This window comes from Oncorhynchus keta, chromosome 1 (genome assembly GCF_023373465.1).
Source record: "Oncorhynchus keta strain PuntledgeMale-10-30-2019 chromosome 1, Oket_V2, whole genome shotgun sequence".
NCBI classification, from domain to species: domain Eukaryota; kingdom Metazoa; phylum Chordata; class Actinopteri; order Salmoniformes; family Salmonidae; genus Oncorhynchus; species Oncorhynchus keta.
The window spans coordinates 69,630,510-69,647,692 of record NC_068421.1 but is presented as its reverse complement, the minus strand read 5'-3'; the positions used below and the strand labels follow the sequence as shown (position 1 = coordinate 69,647,692).

Genomic DNA, 17,183 nt, shown 5'->3' with positions numbered 1-17,183 from the left:
GGTTTTTAATGGGATAAAACTGGCAAACCTAGCCACATGCTGGTTTGTGGTGGTTCAAGGTTGGTCCAGAGTGAAAGAATAGAAGAATCATGGACAGTAACTGTTATTTTGTGTGTGTGTGTGTAGGGAACATGAGTGGTTTAAGCAGGACCTGCCAGGCTACCTGTTTCCTGAGGACCTGTCTTATGACTCCACGGTTCTGGACGAGGAGGCCATCAGGGAGGTGTGCGACAAGTTTGAGAGCACCGAGTCTGAGGTGATGTCCAGCCTGTACAGCGGAGACCCCCAGGTACATACTGGACATGTGCACACACACATGCTTAGTCATACAGTACACAGACAAACACACTCCCCCTCTCTTCCTCAACTCTCCTCTCTCTCCCTCCCACCCCTCTCCCTCCTTTTTCTTGCTCTCTTCCTCTCTTTCCCTCTCTCCTCTCCTTCCCTCTCTCATTCTCCTTCTCTCTCTCTCTCTCTCTCTCTCTCTCTCCCCAGGACCAGCTGGCGGTAGCATACCATCTGATTATAGATAACCTTCGTATCATGACTCAGGCCAGTGAGTTCTACCTGGCCTCCAGCCCTCCCCAGGGCTCCTTCATGGAGGATGGCATGCCCCTGCCTCCCAGGGTCAAACCACACCCAGAGAGGATGCCCCCCCTGCTGATAGACAGCCCTAAGGCAAGCAGCTGTACCTGGTTCTATTTTATGAACTAATTAAACCGACTATCGTCGTGTCTGTAATGTTTATATAAAATCAGATACAATACCTCTAAAGTGTAAACACTTGACGAAGTGCTTCTTCTGTAATACCAGTCTAGCACTAAAAAAACAACACTGTTGGAATGTAAATGCAACATTGGCAGTATAGTATATTTGCGTGCAGTTTCCTTGTCCTCATGTATTTGTTGCTGCTTGTTGAGGAAAATGAAAGATTCTCTCCTCTCTCTGTCTGCAGGCACGCTGCCCGCTGGATGCCCTCAACACCACTAGAGCCAAACCCCTGGCAGTGAAGAAAGCCAAGTGGCACCTGGGCATCAGGAGTCAGAGCAGACCCTATGACATCATGGCTGAGGTCTACAGGGCTATGAGACAGCTACAGTATGACTGGAAGGTGAGGCGCGGTGTGTGTATATGGTACATGTTAAGGTGTGTTGTGTGTGTGTATATGGTACATGTTAAGGTGTGTTGTGTGTGTATATGGTACATGTTAAGGTGTGTTGTGTGTGTATATGGTACATGTTAAGGTGTGTTGTGTGTGTATATGGTACATGTTAAGGTGTGTTGTGTGTGTATATGGTACATGTTAAGGTGTGTTGTGTGTGTATATGGTACATGTTAAGGTGTGTGTGCGTGTTGTGTGTGTGTGTATATGGTACATGTTAATGGTGTGTTGTGTGTGCCCTATATGGATACATGGCACCTGGTGTGTGTGCGTGTTGACATCATGGCTGAGGTGGGTATAGGTACATGCTGGAAGGTGAGGCGCGGTGTGTGTGCATGTGTTGTGTGTGTGTGTATATGGTACATGCTCAGGTGTGTGTGCGTGTAAGGTGTGTGTGTGTGTATGCGTGTGGTATATATGGTACATGCTAAGGTGTGTGTGCGTGTGTGTGTGTTGTGTGTGTGTGTGTATGTATATGGTACATGCTAAGGTGTGTGTGCGTGTGTGTGTGTGTGTGTATATGGTACATGCTAAGGTGTGTGTGCGTGTTGTGTGTGTATATGGTACATGTTAAGGTGTGTGTGCGTGTTGTGTGTGTATATGGTACATGTTAAGGTGTGTGTGCGTGTTGTGTGTGTGTATATGGTACATGTTAAGGTGTGTGTGCGTGGTGTGTGTGGCATGTTAAGGTGTGTGTGCGTGTGTGTGTGTATATGGTACATGTGCGTGTTGTGTGTAAGTGTGCGTTGTGTGTATATGGTACATGTTAAGGTGCGTGTTGTGTGTGTGTATTGCTAAGGTGTGTGTGCGTGTTGTGTGTGAACTTGTACCACCTGAACGTACCACCTGCGTGTTCGGAGTAAGAACCCAGTAACAGGCAACCTGGTGAAGATGAGTCTCCAGCTGTACCAGGTGGACAACAGATCCTACCTGCTGGACTTCAAGAGCATCGATGGTACGACAGCTCTATAACATGACATATGTTATAATATACACCAAAGCAAACTGTCCTTAGATACCTGGGTAAACTGTAGTAACTGTACTTTTTAAACTTATTTGAAACAGCATTTAGATCTCTTTCTAATAAGTTTAAAAAGTACAGTTACTATGGTTTACCCAGGTATCTAAGGACAGTTTGCTTTGGTGTGTAACAACAGCATTTAGATTTCTCTTATTACAATTGTACAACAATTGAGTACAGATGAGTAGCTACAAAAACAAACACTAACCTTTCCTCTCCTTACTGCTCCTTTCCCCCTCTCCAGATGACATCATGGAGGCAGTAGGGTTTAAGTCAGGTTCTTCCACCCCTCAGAGGTCAGGCTCCACTGCAGGGCTCCATAGACCCAGACTCAGTGTGGACTCAGCCTTACCTGCTGTGGATCTCCCCCAGCTCAGCTCCTCCCTGCCTGTGTCGCTGTGCTCCAGCGCTGCCCTCATCACCTCCACCCCGCGCCAGGGCAGCCACACCATGGACTTCTTTGAGATGTGTGCCAGTCTCATCACCACACTGGCCCGCTAGAGAAGGTTAACTCCGCTGGATAACGTGAAGTCAGGAAAACTCCAGGTCCTACTTGCATAACCTCTAAAACAGAAGCCTGCCCTGAGCCTTGTAGTTAGACAGTTTGATATCGGTGTGATCCTGGCCTAAGTTTAGTAGAGAACTGTCCGCCTAACCACATATCTAGGGTCAGTTGTGTGTTGTTACCTCCCTAAGTTATAGGTTTAGGCTGGGCATGGGAAACTGATTCTAGATCTGTGGTTAGGCTTCCAGTCTGTCGAGAGCCAGTCTTGCCATGGGAAAGGTTAGGGGTTAGAGATCAAACTTGCTGGGGCAGGGTCACGTTAGGTCAAATCTACTTTATCCCAGAGACTGTATAAAGATGGGCAGCTCCTCCCACATTACTCTCAACCTCCAATCAGCTGTGGAACAGCCATCACCATAACAGAATTGCAAACAATTTTATGCATCCGGTTTTCAGGGATACAGTTAATTCAGCTTAGCTTTCTTTTCCGCTGAAAACCGGTTGTGTGAACTCCGCTAAGACGTTTTCTTATGCCTACTATGTTAGGTTACACATTTAAAGTTTTATTTTAAATGGTTTTTATAATGACACAGATTTTTACCCATATCATATATTTATATTACTATCATTTTGAGTAGATGATGTTGAGTAGAGGAATATATTATTTTATTTATTTTTAGAGATTGTTTTAAAGGCTGTGTGTGGTTACTGGTTATTGAAGCACTGCTGATGTTTGAAGAGATTTTAGGTGATGAGGTCGTAGAGAGGAGGCTAGCTGACTGGCAATATTGTTCAGTGGATTAGTTGGCATTGATGCTAACGTGGCTACCGGACGGAGGGAGGGAAGTGTGTCTGTAGCGAGCCTCCGAGGACTCTACGGCACGGAACTTTCTCTAGGTGCCTTAAAAACACAAATGTTGCTTCTAGCTTGGTGGCAATGTTTTGTTTGTAGAAACAGAATGGAAACCATACGTGTGTGTGTGTAAAGGAGTGACAGACCGGAGCTTGCCATTGGTCAGGAGGAGAAGACATACTGTAGTTTGTCAATAATCAGTCAGCAGCATACTACCCTGCATACCACTGCTGGCTTGCTTCTGAAGCTAAGCAGGGTTGGTCCTGGTCAGTCCCTGGATGGGAGACCAGATGCTGCTGGAAGTGGTGTTGTAGGGCCAGTAGTAGGCACTCTTTCCTCTGGTCTAAAAAAATAAATATCCCAATTGGGCACACTACCCTGTATAGGGTGCCGATGTTCGGATGGGACGTTAAACGGGTGTCCTGACTCTGAGGTCATTAAAGATCCCATGGCACTTATCGTAAGAGTAGGGATGTTAACCCTGGTGTCCTGGCTAAATTCCTAATCTGGCCCTTAAACCATCACGGTCACCTAATAATCCCCAGTTTACAATTGGCTCATTAATCCCCCTCCTCTCCCCTGTAACTATTCCCCAGGTTGTTGCTGCAAATGAGAACGTGTTGTCAGTCAACTTACCTGGTAAGATAATGGATAAATAAAGAGATTTGAGATCTGACTAATATAACTATAGGTAGAGCAAGAGAGGGGGAGAGATAATAGATATGCGAGATCACTGACTGATTAGAAGTTGTATGAAATTATTGCATATATAGCTCTCTGGTCTTTATTTAAGCAATACGCATGAGGTGTGGTATATGGCCAAAGGACTGTTCTGCAGCGCGGAGTGCCTGGATACAGCCCTTAGCCGTGGTATATTGGCCATATACCACAAACCCCCGAGGCGCCTTTTTGCTAGTAAAAATACATGTTATCATACTCATGATATACGGTCTGATATAACATATCAGCCAATCAGCATTCAGGGCTCGAACCACCCAGTTTATAAAATGGAACAAATCTCCCTTTACTATTTGCCCGGTGGTTTACAGTCTTCAAGTCCTGTCTGTCCTGTTCGAGCCAGTGAGGACTGGGCTCTGGCTGATCTGATTCATGCTAGTGTGTGTTGTGTTCTGGTACCATGAAGGTGATCTGTTAGTGTGTTTTGAGCCACAGAGAAAATATACTAAACCTCTCTTCTATCCTAAGTAGCAGTGAGTGCAGTCTGTTCTCTCTGTATGAGACTATACATTCAATACGGAACCCAGACCTATCTATATTAGATAGAGCAGTGTTTCCCAAACTCGGTCCTGGGGACCCAAAAGGGAGCACATTTAGTTTTGCCCTAGCGCTAAACATCTGAATCAGCTGTGTAGTGCTAAGGCAAAAAACTAAACACGCATCCAATAGGGGAAACACTGCTATAGAGTGATGTTACTACAGAGCCTGGTTTGATCTCGGGCTGTATCCCACAACTGGCCGTGATCGGGAGTCCCATAGGGCGGTGCACAATTGGCCCAGCGTCATTCGGGGTAGGCTGTCATTGTAAAATAAGAAGTTGTTCTTAACCGACTTGCCTAGTTAAATAAAGACTGTAGCCACTACAGGGCCAGGGAGAAACTCTGCTCCATGCTGCAAGACTCATGCAATTACCCACAGCAACACCCCTGTTCTCTGCTCATACAAGGGGAAGATATTTACACACATCCACTCTACCATTAAGGGTTAAGGTGTGTTGTCACTGTCACACAGTGAAATGTACCTCTCCCTCAGTCTGTGTTGCATGCACTGCATGGTGTTCTGATTTGCACTTTACTGAGAATTTGTCAAACACAAACTGACCTATACAGTAGACCGCCGCTTTGAGTTTATGAATCACCAGATCACAACTAGCAGAGCTGGAGGCTAAATGTTACATCTCTTTAATACTTATTTTTTTTATTCCCAGTGAATTTCCCATAAGACAAGTCTCATATGGCAGGCATACTATTCCCTGTGTAGTGCACTACATTTGACTGAGCCCTATGTGGCTAACCCTCTGTCACTTAGTTTATTACACACGGAATAGGGTGTCATTTGAGACACATAAATAGCTGGATACAGTGAGTTGTCGTAGCAATTTCCAACGTAGACACTTGTAAAGATACAGTGGAACCTCAACCAATGTTATGGTGTCGTATAATGCCCTCCATAACCCTGGACGGACATCAATACAAGAGATTCAATCCAAAACCGCGCTATATAGCGTCCTTGACATTTAACAGTCATTTCAAATTGAAAGGTAATTGCCGACAACTGCAGCATTTATCTTGAATGCCATCTCTGAACACGGTTACCTTAAGGCTGCATTGTCGACTAGAGTGCTCAGATTGAATCCCAGCCTAAACAATAACAGAAATAGTCCATCCGATTGCAGGTTGTCCAGACAGATTCTACAAGCCTCCGTCATCTGAGTGATTGCCATGGCGATGACAGACGTACCAGCTTGCCGTTCTTCCCGTGTTCACCAGCTGCTCATAGGAGAGAGAAGATCCAGGCGTCATCAATGCCTTAATAACTGATCAACGGTTCTGCTCAGTGGTGACTATTGGAGCTGTAAAGTAAAGCAACTTTCTCACCTGTAGGTAGTTTGTAGTCTACTAAGTGTCACTGATTATGTCTGCATACAGGTCAGGAGGAGGAAGAACCACCATATCTGTTTCCTCTTTACACCTACAGAGAAACACACAGATGCCTGTGACACACCCACTCAGTGACAGCTCAATAACATTCACAACCCAAGACAAGAAAACCTGTCTGATAAATTACACAATGTGGCATTTATTTCTATCCAATTTACAGGTACACTGTCTCTTGTCCTTAAGTCCATAGGGCCTGGAAATTAAACAATGTTTTACATGTATTTTCCCACTGTCAACTGAGTGTGAGATTCAAAGGTAGAAAGTTCATTCCTTTCATTGAACTCGTGAATTCCAACAACATTCTTTCAACGATTATGAGCTGGTTTCCTGGACCCAGCTTTCTTATTGAGTCAATTAGACCATGCCAACTTCAAGCTCATCTTTCTAAAACAGTAAAAGGTTATTTCAGAATATTTAGGAAAGTTAGCTGACTAACCCCTCGGGACTATTAAATGTAGTATTTTAAAATAATCCTGCAGAAAAAGAAAATGTGAATTATAATTCATGGAGATTTTTGTACTGGTTGAATTTTTAAATCAAGTCAAATAATGTCAATGTGGAAGTTAAACTTGAGAAGCCTTTTTTTTTGCATTACAGGAGTTCTCCTGCAACAGGGTGATCAAATGAAGATCCTACATCTTTATTAAAGAAAGGCATGCACAATGGATCATTTGTGTCTAGGTAACCAGCCCAAGGACAATACCTAATATGTGGAATGTGTAGGACACAGAATCCACCCATAGCGCGTTACGGTTCTTCAGGTCTTAGAGGGAGACAGAGCTGGTCGAGTAACTAGAGAAGAGAAAAAAACAAACAAGAGAAGAGCAGCTGCTGAAGAAAATGTAGCCCATTTCAGAAGAACAGAATAGCACACTGAGTTGTCCTTATGTTAGGCCCTGATCTGGCTATTCCATATGGCTGTGGGCTTCATTAGTTAATGTAGCAGACAATATTCGCTTAGAATTCCATGGCATTATTTTATAGTATGAATAATACAGTTGAACATAGCTGAATAAGATGATTTGAGGGAGTGCACACATGAAAGTATTCTGTGTTGAGCAGTTAAAGAAACAGGTCCTTCTATATGCTTCATTGAGTTATGTAACATCAGTTGTGAAAGAAATGTTGGGCTACATGTTGATTTTTAATACATTCTACGGCTGCATAATGAGACTAATGACTTGGAAAAAGTTGCATGAAAGGCATGAGCTCTGCTTTGTTTGTTGCGCAAGCTATACACAATTTCTCAGCTGCATCCCCTTTCTGTGGCCGTAATGCCTCCCCCCAAAAAAACATCCATGCCTTTTGCGGCAGTTGTGCCCTTGAATATAATCATTATAATTCCCTTCTCCCGGCTGCATGCTGAAGCACCGCTCACTCACATGGCTCTCAGTTATGTGATTGGATCTCATAGGCTACAAGTGAAGACAGACACATCAGGGACTCAACTGCTCGCATCCTTATCCAATTCCGAGGTGCATATTGAAGATATTTGAAGAACTGTCCACATTTACTTTGTCAGCCAACACAATAAGTGGGCCTAACAAACAGCAAAAGCACTAGCCTATGTCAATCTACAATCCCTCATAGTACAAAAGTTGACCAATTTATTCTGTGTGAGAAATAAATATTCCAAACATCGCCTGGGACAGTTGTGGAATATGATAGAGCCCAAATTAATACAACCACTAGCATCAAAAAAACATTTAAGCAATGAGCCTGATGCAACAGGTGAGAACGTTTAGCTTCAAATTTTGATAAACTATTTGACTATTTCTTTACATAAGTGTAGCAGTGCGCACATGGCAGTAGGCTACTGTATAAGCATGAATGTTCCATTAGCAGAAACTCAAGTGAGCATACTCAAAAGTGATGACAAATGTGATTATGCATGTATTGGTTATATTATAAAGGTGCATTATGGTGAAAATGATCTTCCCTAAACTTAACTCACTGCGTATGCATCATAGGCTCCTCACCCGTTGTAAAGTGGATTAATGTGCTTCTTTTTAAAGATGTTACTTGGCCACTTCAGTTGTGATAGAAACCTTATCAAAACATATAGGCCTATGGGCTAGGCTACATGAGGTGTGAGACTATGATTTGAAAAAGTCAAAAAGAAAAGAATGCGCTGTTCACCTTAAGCTGGGCATCATTCACAAGTGGTAATGTATAATATTGTCACCCATCACACTATTCTTTATTTTATCTTGTCATATACGTGTGAAATTAGTTTTGATTTAGAATGACCATTATCATGCACCTGTCTCAAAACGGTGGCAGCAAAAAAAAGTATTCTATGCACTTAAATAGCAAATGTAGGACATGTTTCCAGTGGTTCATTTTCATGCCAGCCAGGTAGGCTATACTCCTGTTGTAAAGAGAACCAATGTGTATAATATTAGGAAAGTTAAGAAATAAATAATAGGCCTAGCCTATAGAAAGCTGATGGGATCCTATTATTTTTAACAGAGGCCATCAACTCTGTTCTCACTCTCATGCAATTGCATTGACTATAGAAATGTTGCTTAACTTGAGCTCATGTGCTCACATGAAGTGTTTGATTAGATTTTCAAATACATTTGCATTGATGTTAAAGTGATTAGAGGGACAATAGAGTGCAGAGTACCAGACAGTTAGCATGTTTGGTAGGCTACTAATGACCAGCAGCAGCAGAGCTTGGAGAGGCCCAATTATCATGACTAAAATGGTCACGTGGAATTTGACAGTCATCATGACTGATTGTGTGGCGGTGGGTTGTTACGGTGACCGTATTACCTAGAGAAACACTCATTCACCTTTACCGCTGTGCGCACACACGTGTGTACCTCATGATGGGATCCTCTACAACTGGTTTGTGGAAGAAAGTGGCCAGCTTCTGAAGTGCTTCATGTCTCGCCCTGCAGAATAGACAGACATCAGAATGGAGGCTATTGGACAGAATATTGTTAATAGTATTAAAATCATTATCTGTGTGTGACTCACTGCATGTCAATGCCATCTATGCTGGCATCACTGAGTATGTGCTGGTTGTGGATGCTAGGCTCTCTGCTTCCTGGAGGAAGAATAAGCACACAATAGCCAACAAGCAATAGTTGTAACTAAAACCTTTGGCTTTCATAAGGAACAAAAAAAATGTAAGAAAAACAGGAATTGAAGGAAGGTTAGTGTAAAACTGTTCGCTGATAGTCAGGAAGCAAGTTCAGGGAGTGAATACATTTAATAAATGAACAAAGCACAAATAGCGCAGACATGAAACAGCAACAATGACTGGGGAATAAGCCAAAGGGAGTGACATATGAAGGGCAGACACCGACCAAGATGATCCCAGGGATCAGGAGTGGACTGGTCACCTCTGCTTAGGCGCGGGAACCTGTGGAGCCGGCTGAGGTGCGGGAGCATGACGACCTAGAGCGCCGGAGAGAGCGCATACGTGACAGTATCCCCTCGCCGGCGTGTCCGGCTCCAGCCGCAGGATGCCAACCAAAGGGACGATCCCGGGAACCCAGAGCGGACCGGTCGCCTCCACTGAGGCGAAGAAACCTGACGAACCGGTTGAGGCGTGAGAGCCGGCTGAGACCTCCCCGGTTGCCTCGGTCGAGGCACGGGAGCCTATCAAACCCGCTGAGTCATGGCAGCCTGTCGAGCCAGCTGAGGCTTGGGAGCCTATCGATCCAGCTGAGGTATGGAAACCCGTCGGGCCAGCTGAGGCAGAGGAACCAGCGGCCTCTCAGGTAGCTCCGGTTTGGACACCCTGACTCATCACCTCCAACACCAAAAAACACTCCCTGATGCTTCCCTTTGTTGAGTTGTCATTCTGTAACGCTGAGAGTCAGGAAGCAAGTTCAGGGAGGGAAGCCGGTTCATAAATAAATAAATGAACAAAACAAGACACACGAACAGATCACCAACATGAAACAGGAACAATGACGACTGGGGAAGAAACCAAAGGGAGTGACATATAAAGGGCAGGTAATCAAGGAGGTGATGGAGTCCAGGTGAGTGTTATTATCATAACGCTGGTGACAGGTGGGCGCCATAACGAGCAGCCTGGTGACCTAGAGGCCGGAGAAGGAGCACACGTGACAGTTAGGCCAGTCACGGCTCATTGATAGTTAGATAGATCATTGTGTGGTTTGACTGGTGTTTCACTCACCCATCTCTGGCATGGACATTGTTTGGATGTGGTCTCTGTAGAAGAGAATGGAGAACATTCATAGGTTAAACCTGCATGGATTTTGGATGCAGCTGTAATCAGACATAGCACCCTCAAGTATAAACCTTGTCTATACATATTCCATAATCTCCATTTGTTAAAAGTTTTTAAAATTAAAGGACATATACTCTAACAGTCCCTACTTCTAAATGTCACTGTTAAAATAGTCAATATTGGAATTTCTGTGTTATGGACTGACCTCTCTGTGGAGTCTTCCTCGATGAGGGAGGAGAGAGGTTTATCATCATCATCATGTGCCCACTCCTCACTGTCATCTGTGACTGGCGGGAGAACACAGAGTTTATTTGGATCCACAATATGGTGTGTGCATGTTGTGATGACCCTCCCACTCTGTCTGCTGTATTCTTTCTCTTTGCTCTCATTTTCCTTATTAGGATGCCAGTGGGCGGAGCCGGGAGGGTCATCAGTGACATGGGACATACCTGGGCCTGTCCCAGGATAAATACACCACTTCCCCATTCATGGAGGAGACTCTCTCCATGCAGACACCTTTATAGATTTTGTCGTGGTATTTGTGGCCTTTTGTTTGTTTGCTTTGGCACCTTTCAACACCCCGCATTATCACATTTATGCATGCAAACACTCACTTACACTACTGATTACACACACCATTGTTAATTGTATTCAGTTTACTTTATTTAATACATATATTTTGTTATTCCTCGTCTCCACGTTGTCTCCCTTTTGTTATGAACTTCGAGCCAGTTTGTGACAATGTGCACTAAATTATTGACTGTAATCAGTGAAGTACTTACAGCTGCCTGTATCTTCCTGAAGTGGGTAGTGATTGGATGTCCTGCTGTCCATCTCGCCTCCTCCCTGTTCTACCATAGTGGTAATGTTTTTACAGCTGATGGCCCGAGAAGCCCTCTTCCCCATTTCCAACATCTCCTTAATGTCCAGCTCCACGTCGCTCACTGAGATGTAGCCATCTACACACACACATACAGTACCAGTCAAAGGTTTGGACACACTTAGTCATTCAAGGGGTTTTCTTAATTTGTACTATTTTCTACATTGTAGAATAATAGTGAAGACATCAAGACTATGAAATAACATATGGAAAAATGTAGTAACCAAAATGGTTTAAACAAATCAAAACATATTTTAGATTCTTCAAAATAGCCACCCTTTGCCTTGATGGCAGCTTTGCACACTCTTGGCATTCTTTCAACCAGCTTCATGAGGAATGCTTTTACAACAGTCTTGAAGGAGTTCCCACATATGCTGAGCACTTGTTGGCTGATTTTCCTTCACTCTGCAGTCCAACTCATGTGGACTGCAGATTGTAGAGGCCAGGTCATCTGATGCAGCACTCCATCACTCTCCTTTGTCAAATAGCCGTTACACAGCCTGGAGGTGTGTTTTGGGTCATTGTCCTGTTGAAAAACATGATAATCCCACTAAGCGCAAACCAAATGGGATTGCGTATCGCTGCAGAATGCCGTGGTAGCCATGCTGGTTAAGTGTGCCTTCTAAATAAACCACATTAATGTCCATTGCTCGTGTTTCTTGGCCCAAGCAAGTCTCTTCTTATTGGTGTCCTTTATTAGTGGTTTCTTTGCAGCAATTGACCATGAAGGCCTGATTCACATGGTCTCTGAACAGTTGACGTTGAGATGTGTCTGTTACTTGAACTCTGTGAAGCTTTTATTCGTGCTGCAATTTCTGAGGCTGGTAAACTCTAATGAACTTATCCTCTGCAGCAGAGGTAACTTTGGGTCTTCCTTTCCTGTGTCGGTCCTCATGAGAGCCAGTTTCATCATAGCGCTTGATGATTTTTGAGACTGCACTTGAAGAAACTTTCTTGAAAGTTCTTGAAATTTTCCAGATTGACTGACCTTCATGTCTTAAAGTAATGATGGACTGTAATTTCTTGTTGCTTATTTGATCTGTTCTTGCCATAATATGGACTTGGTCTTTGACCAAATAGTGCTATCTTGTGTATACCACCCCTACCTTGTCACAACACATCTGATTGGCTCAAACGCATTGAGGAAATAAATTCCACAAATCAACTTTTACAAGGCACACCTGTTAATTGAAATGCATTCCAGGTGACTACCTCATGAAGCTGGTTAAGAGAATGTCAAGAGTGTGCAAAGCTGTCTTCAAGGCAAAGGGTGGCTACTTTGAAGAATCTCAAATGTATTTCGATTTGTTTAACACTTTTTTGGTTACTACATGATTCCATGTGTTATTTTATAGTTTTGATGTCTTCACTATTATTCTACATAGTAGAAAATAGTAAAAATAATGAAAAACCCTTGAATGGGTAGGTGTGTCCAAACTTTGACTGGTACTGCACATATAACATATACAGATGTAGGATCTTAATTTGAGCCAGTTTTCTACAGCAGGATAATAATCCTGAAGCAACATGAAATGTGAATTATTATTTGTGGACATTTTTGTAGGGTTGGATACATTTTTCGTGAGGACAAATCAAGTCTGACATTTCAAATGGGAAATTACAAGCTTTAGAACACTTTTTGAAAGTCAAATACACTACAAGTTTGAATTTCCTACTATGCACCTATTATAACCCGGGTTAGGGATTGGCCAGGGTAGGCCGTCACTGTAAATAACAGTGTGTTCTTAACGGATTTGCTTAGTTAAATAAAGGTTAAATAAAATAACTAACTGGGATGTACCCGTCTATTCACACACATAGATATGTAAACCTATATAATAATAATAATAATAATAATATATGCCAGGGCCGGTATCAGGGGTGTAGGGGCCGCCGCCCCTGCCTGGTCATCGTAGTCGATTGGTGGGAGCTCAGGTAGCGATTTCACCGGGGTGGGGCTAGGGCTGTGGGGAGGTGGGGTTTGGTCCTCTATGGTGGGCATGACAGGTCTGGAGGGGATGGGGGTCATAAGAGGGCTGGGGGGGGGAATGGAGTTATTATTATGTTAATGTTAACAATATGGTCATTTATCGGACTCTTTCAACCAAAGTGACTGGTGGATAGTGTTAATATGCATGTATTGAAGGTATATTGTGTACCTGGTGAGCGTCCTCTTAGCTTTCTCCAGGGCATTGAAGATTATCTCTGATCCTCTTTTTTTTGGTGGACTCATCTCTTCTGCTCGTCCTAGAGCCAACAGGGCCGAGAGTGGCCGTTCCTGGACCCCCACGGGCCTCTCAGGCTGGAGGGATGGGGGTGCGACTGAGGGGTCACCAGCCGGGGGAGGGGGGGTGTGAGAGGGAAGTGGAGAGGCAGAGGTCTCGACTATAACAGCAATATCCACTACTACAGACTCAGGGTCAAGATCAGCAGCTGGAGGTGTAGGGGGAGGAGGAGGAGAGGGGGTAGGGTCAGGGGGTGGGGATGGAGTGGCGATAACAGGTGGAGGTGGGGTGTAGGTAGAGAGTGTAGGTGGGGAGGGGACAGCAGGGAGTATATGGGTGACTGGGGGAGCTGATATTGGGCTGAATGGGGCAGTAACAGGGGAAGGGGTAGGGCGGACTGATACTGGCAGGGTGGGGGCTGGGATGGTTTCAGCTGGGGTTTTAGGACTGAGGGCTTCAGGGATGTGATCAATGATAGGAGGGTCAGGGATCACTGGGATGGGGTTAGGTGGTGTAACGACTGTAATGGTTTCAGCTGCTGGTGCAGGTTTCAGGGTGGGGGGTAACAGGGTAAATACTGGGTTATGAGTCAGCTCCAGGGGTAAGGGGGAATCTAGTACTGAGGCAGGTATAGAGGCAGGGGGTAAGTGAACAATGTGTACTGCTGGGGAAGGTGGGATCATGACGGTACGTATAGGTATATCACCAGGGGGGGCCGGGGTTCCGAAGGTGGTTAGAAGCATGACAGGTTCAGGGTCAGCCAGGTCTGGGCTGGCTATGTCCAGTATGGGGAAAGGAAGAAGCTCAACTCTCCCCTCTTTCCTCTTCTTCCCTATTTTCACTGACTTCCCGATGCCCAGAAAACCCTTCTTCTTTGTTGTGTTTATAGGCGGTGGTGACATGTCTACCAGCTCAACACTACCCCCCTTAGACCCCCCAGGGGACAGCAGGGACACCTTTGTGTTCTTCATGGCCAGGTCTGCTTCTTTCTTCTGTTTCTGGTCCAGCAGATCTGACCTCATCGCTACTTCTACAACATCTTTCCCTCCATTCATCCTTTCATCCGACTTCTCTTTATCAGCCTTCACCTCTGACTTCTTTTTACCTAGTAATTTCACCTTCCCCTCATCCTTGTCTTTGCTCTTCACCTTCTTGACGATGACTCTGGATGCGATGCCACCCGGCCCCTGAAGGGAGGAGAGGAGGGAAGGTCGAGTACTGCGCGGTAGGGAGTGCGAGTTGGAGGGTGTGTGTGATGTGGAGCTGAGGGAAGGAAGGCAGTTTGTAGGGCTGTGAGGAGGAGGTTTGGTTGTCACAATGTTTGCTACTAGTTTATTCCTTTTGTAACAGGACATTAAGCAATATAGTATACTTATGCAATAAGGCCAGAGGGGGTGTGGTATATCTCCAATATACCACAGCTTAGGGTTGTTCTTAGGCATGACCCAACATGTTTATAAACTGGTTACCAACATAATTAGAGCAGTAAAAATAAATGTTTTGTCCTACCCATGGTATACGCTCTGCTATACCATGGCTGTCAGCCAATCAGCATTCAGGGTTCGAACCACCCAGTTTATAAAGTCTTAGAAATCGCCTTTCTTTGATGGAACGGTATTCCCAACAACATTATGCATTTTATGCCTTGAGAACAACATATGACGTTTCGAGTAAATGTGTGTGTATGCGTGTGTTTGCACACGCATCTGTAGATTGAGAGTGTGTGACAGAAAATATATGTTTGTGAGAGAGAGGCAACAAACCCAGATAGCACATATACCTCGGCCCAACGGATGTATACATGATGCTTCGGGAAGAAGCAGTTTAAGACATTGTTTGACAATTTGCCAGACGTCTCACAAATGTTTGTAGAATAGCTACATTCGAAATGCTACAGTTCTACATCGTTTATTTATAGTCGGCCAGGCATCAACATTCTTCCCAATGTCCAATCGCTCTCCAAAAACTTTGAAACACAAATGTCCCTCACCTCAATGTTTTGTCATGCTGACATGAATTGTCCAGGTGGATGAGTTCTTTCAAAGAATTCACACATTTGAATTTTAAAATTATCACACAGCACCCTGTAGAGTGGGAGTACTATGCACTATGACAACCAACCCGTGAGACAATCAACCCCGGTCTCCGCTATACAGGGACGGCGCTGTGTGCGTGCAAGGGAGAGAGACAATGAGAAGCGACCAGTACTGAAAGTGTAATAACACCAGATAAAAGTATTACCTGATCCATCGTGCGTAATTCCACCAGGCAGAGAGACAGCTATGGGTAGCCTTGTTCCGCCGCTCTTGTATTTCTCCAGGTGTCAGCTTCTGCCATCTCATTCTGGTTATTTCATGTAGCGTCATTACACCAAGCAGTTACACAAAACAATCAACGCAATAACTCGGAATAACTTTTTCCAGTGGCAACAGCCCAGGAGGCTACCGGTAATGTTACTGTTGTCATCAACTAATAGAGGATTGGGCTAGTCTACATACCTTTACACTCTCTCGGGATGGCTTCCTTAGCTTCAGGGGTGGACGGTCTCGGAAGAGAGTCAGGTGGAATTATCTCTCTCGCTCTCATATAATTATTCACGCTCACATCGCAGAAACGGTCCGTCCAGCTAAACGGGTCAGTCAGCCAGCGGGTATCGTGGTGTCTGTCGAGAGCGCAAGGCATTTCAACGCATCGTGCATGATTAACTTTCTGACAGCTTTCATCAAAAAGGAATGCTGTCTGACAGGTGTGCGTGCGTGTCATTACTCGCAGCTCGTGCCATAGAAGCGCGATTGTTGACAAATCACAATGAAATGCTCATTAAACTTGTTTCCCCCTCCGTTTACCAAGGTAGGCTATACACTTTGCTAATATGACCCGTGTTGGGCAAACAGAACCATGTTGCCTAATTACAGATGTGATAGTCTACATCCTATTGTGTGTGCCTATTAATATGGCAGTGATACAGAATATTTGGGCCTAGAACCATGTTGCCTAAAGCTATATTAAATATTCTAGACCAGTGGTTCCCAAACTTTGTATAGTCCCGTACCCCTTCAAACATTCAACCTCCAGAGGCTTACCCCCTCGAGCACCAGGGTCAGCACACTCTCAGATGTTGTTTTTTGTTGCCATCATTGTAAGCCTGCCACACACACTCTATATGATACATGTATGAAAACCTCTACAGGATCAGTGGGCGATCACTGGACGGTTGAGCTAACGTAGGCTAATACGATTATCATGAGGTTGTAAGTAACAATATTTCCCAGGACATAGACATATCTGATATAGGCAGAATGCTTACATTTTAGTTATCTACTGTAAATTGGACAGTGCAGTTATTACAGTGAAAGAATACCATGCTATTGTTTGAGGAGAGTGCAAAGTTATGAACTTGAAAAGTTTTTAATAAACCAATTAGGCACATTTGGGCAGTCTCGATACAAAATTTTGAACATAAATGTAATGGTTCATTGCATCAGTCTTAAACTTTGAACATACACTGCTGCCATCTAGTGGCCAAAATCTAAATCGCTCCTGGGCTGGAAATATACATTATGGCCTTTCTGTTGCATTTCAAAGAAGATGGAACAAAAAAAACGTTTTTTTCTTTGAATGATCTTTTACCAGATCTAATGTGTTATAT

At 44.1% G+C, this 17,183-nt stretch overlaps 2 protein-coding genes across 24 annotated transcripts in view; one reads left to right on the top strand and one right to left on the bottom strand.

Moving 5' to 3' along the window:
* LOC118392057 (5'-AMP-activated protein kinase catalytic subunit alpha-2-like) overlaps nt 1-8,666 on the top strand; it is a 25,938-nt gene extending 17,272 nt beyond the window's left edge. For all 13 annotated transcript variants that reach the window (XM_052459178.1, XM_052459197.1, XM_052459219.1 and 10 more), the window contains 6 exons: nt 127-289; nt 496-678; nt 956-1,111; nt 2,027-2,117; nt 2,428-2,729; nt 5,955-8,666. In XM_052459178.1, coding sequence (XP_052315138.1) covers nt 127-289; nt 496-678; nt 956-1,111; nt 2,027-2,117; nt 2,428-2,684 — 850 coding nt within the window. In that variant the 3' untranslated portion in view covers nt 2,685-2,729; nt 5,955-8,666. The remainder of the gene's footprint in view (nt 1-126; nt 290-495; nt 679-955; nt 1,112-2,026; nt 2,118-2,427; nt 2,730-5,954) is intronic.
* LOC118392006 (uncharacterized) lies at nt 5,878-17,183 on the bottom strand. Of its 11 annotated transcripts, none has more exons than XM_052459141.1 (9): nt 16,033-16,703; nt 15,776-15,877; nt 11,212-11,388; nt 10,635-10,716; nt 10,376-10,410; nt 9,205-9,274; nt 9,048-9,119; nt 6,157-6,250; nt 5,878-6,048 (listed from the first exon to the last, which is right to left on the bottom strand). In XM_052459141.1, the coding sequence occupies exons 3-8, from the start codon at nt 11,342-11,344 to the stop codon at nt 6,178-6,180; spliced, it is 465 nt and encodes a 154-aa protein (XP_052315101.1). In that variant the 5' UTR covers nt 11,345-11,388; nt 15,776-15,877; nt 16,033-16,703; the 3' UTR covers nt 5,878-6,048; nt 6,157-6,177. The 11 variants fall into 11 exon arrangements, 8 of the variants coding, with proteins under 8 accessions (XP_052315101.1, XP_035639566.1, XP_035639543.1 ...); XR_004827289.2 differs by lacking the exons at nt 15,776-15,877; nt 16,033-16,703 and adding exons at nt 6,923-7,011; nt 13,469-13,638 and having other exon boundaries at nt 5,995-6,048; nt 9,018-9,119; XR_004827291.2 differs by lacking the exons at nt 15,776-15,877; nt 16,033-16,703 and adding exons at nt 6,923-7,011; nt 13,469-13,638 and having other exon boundaries at nt 5,995-6,048.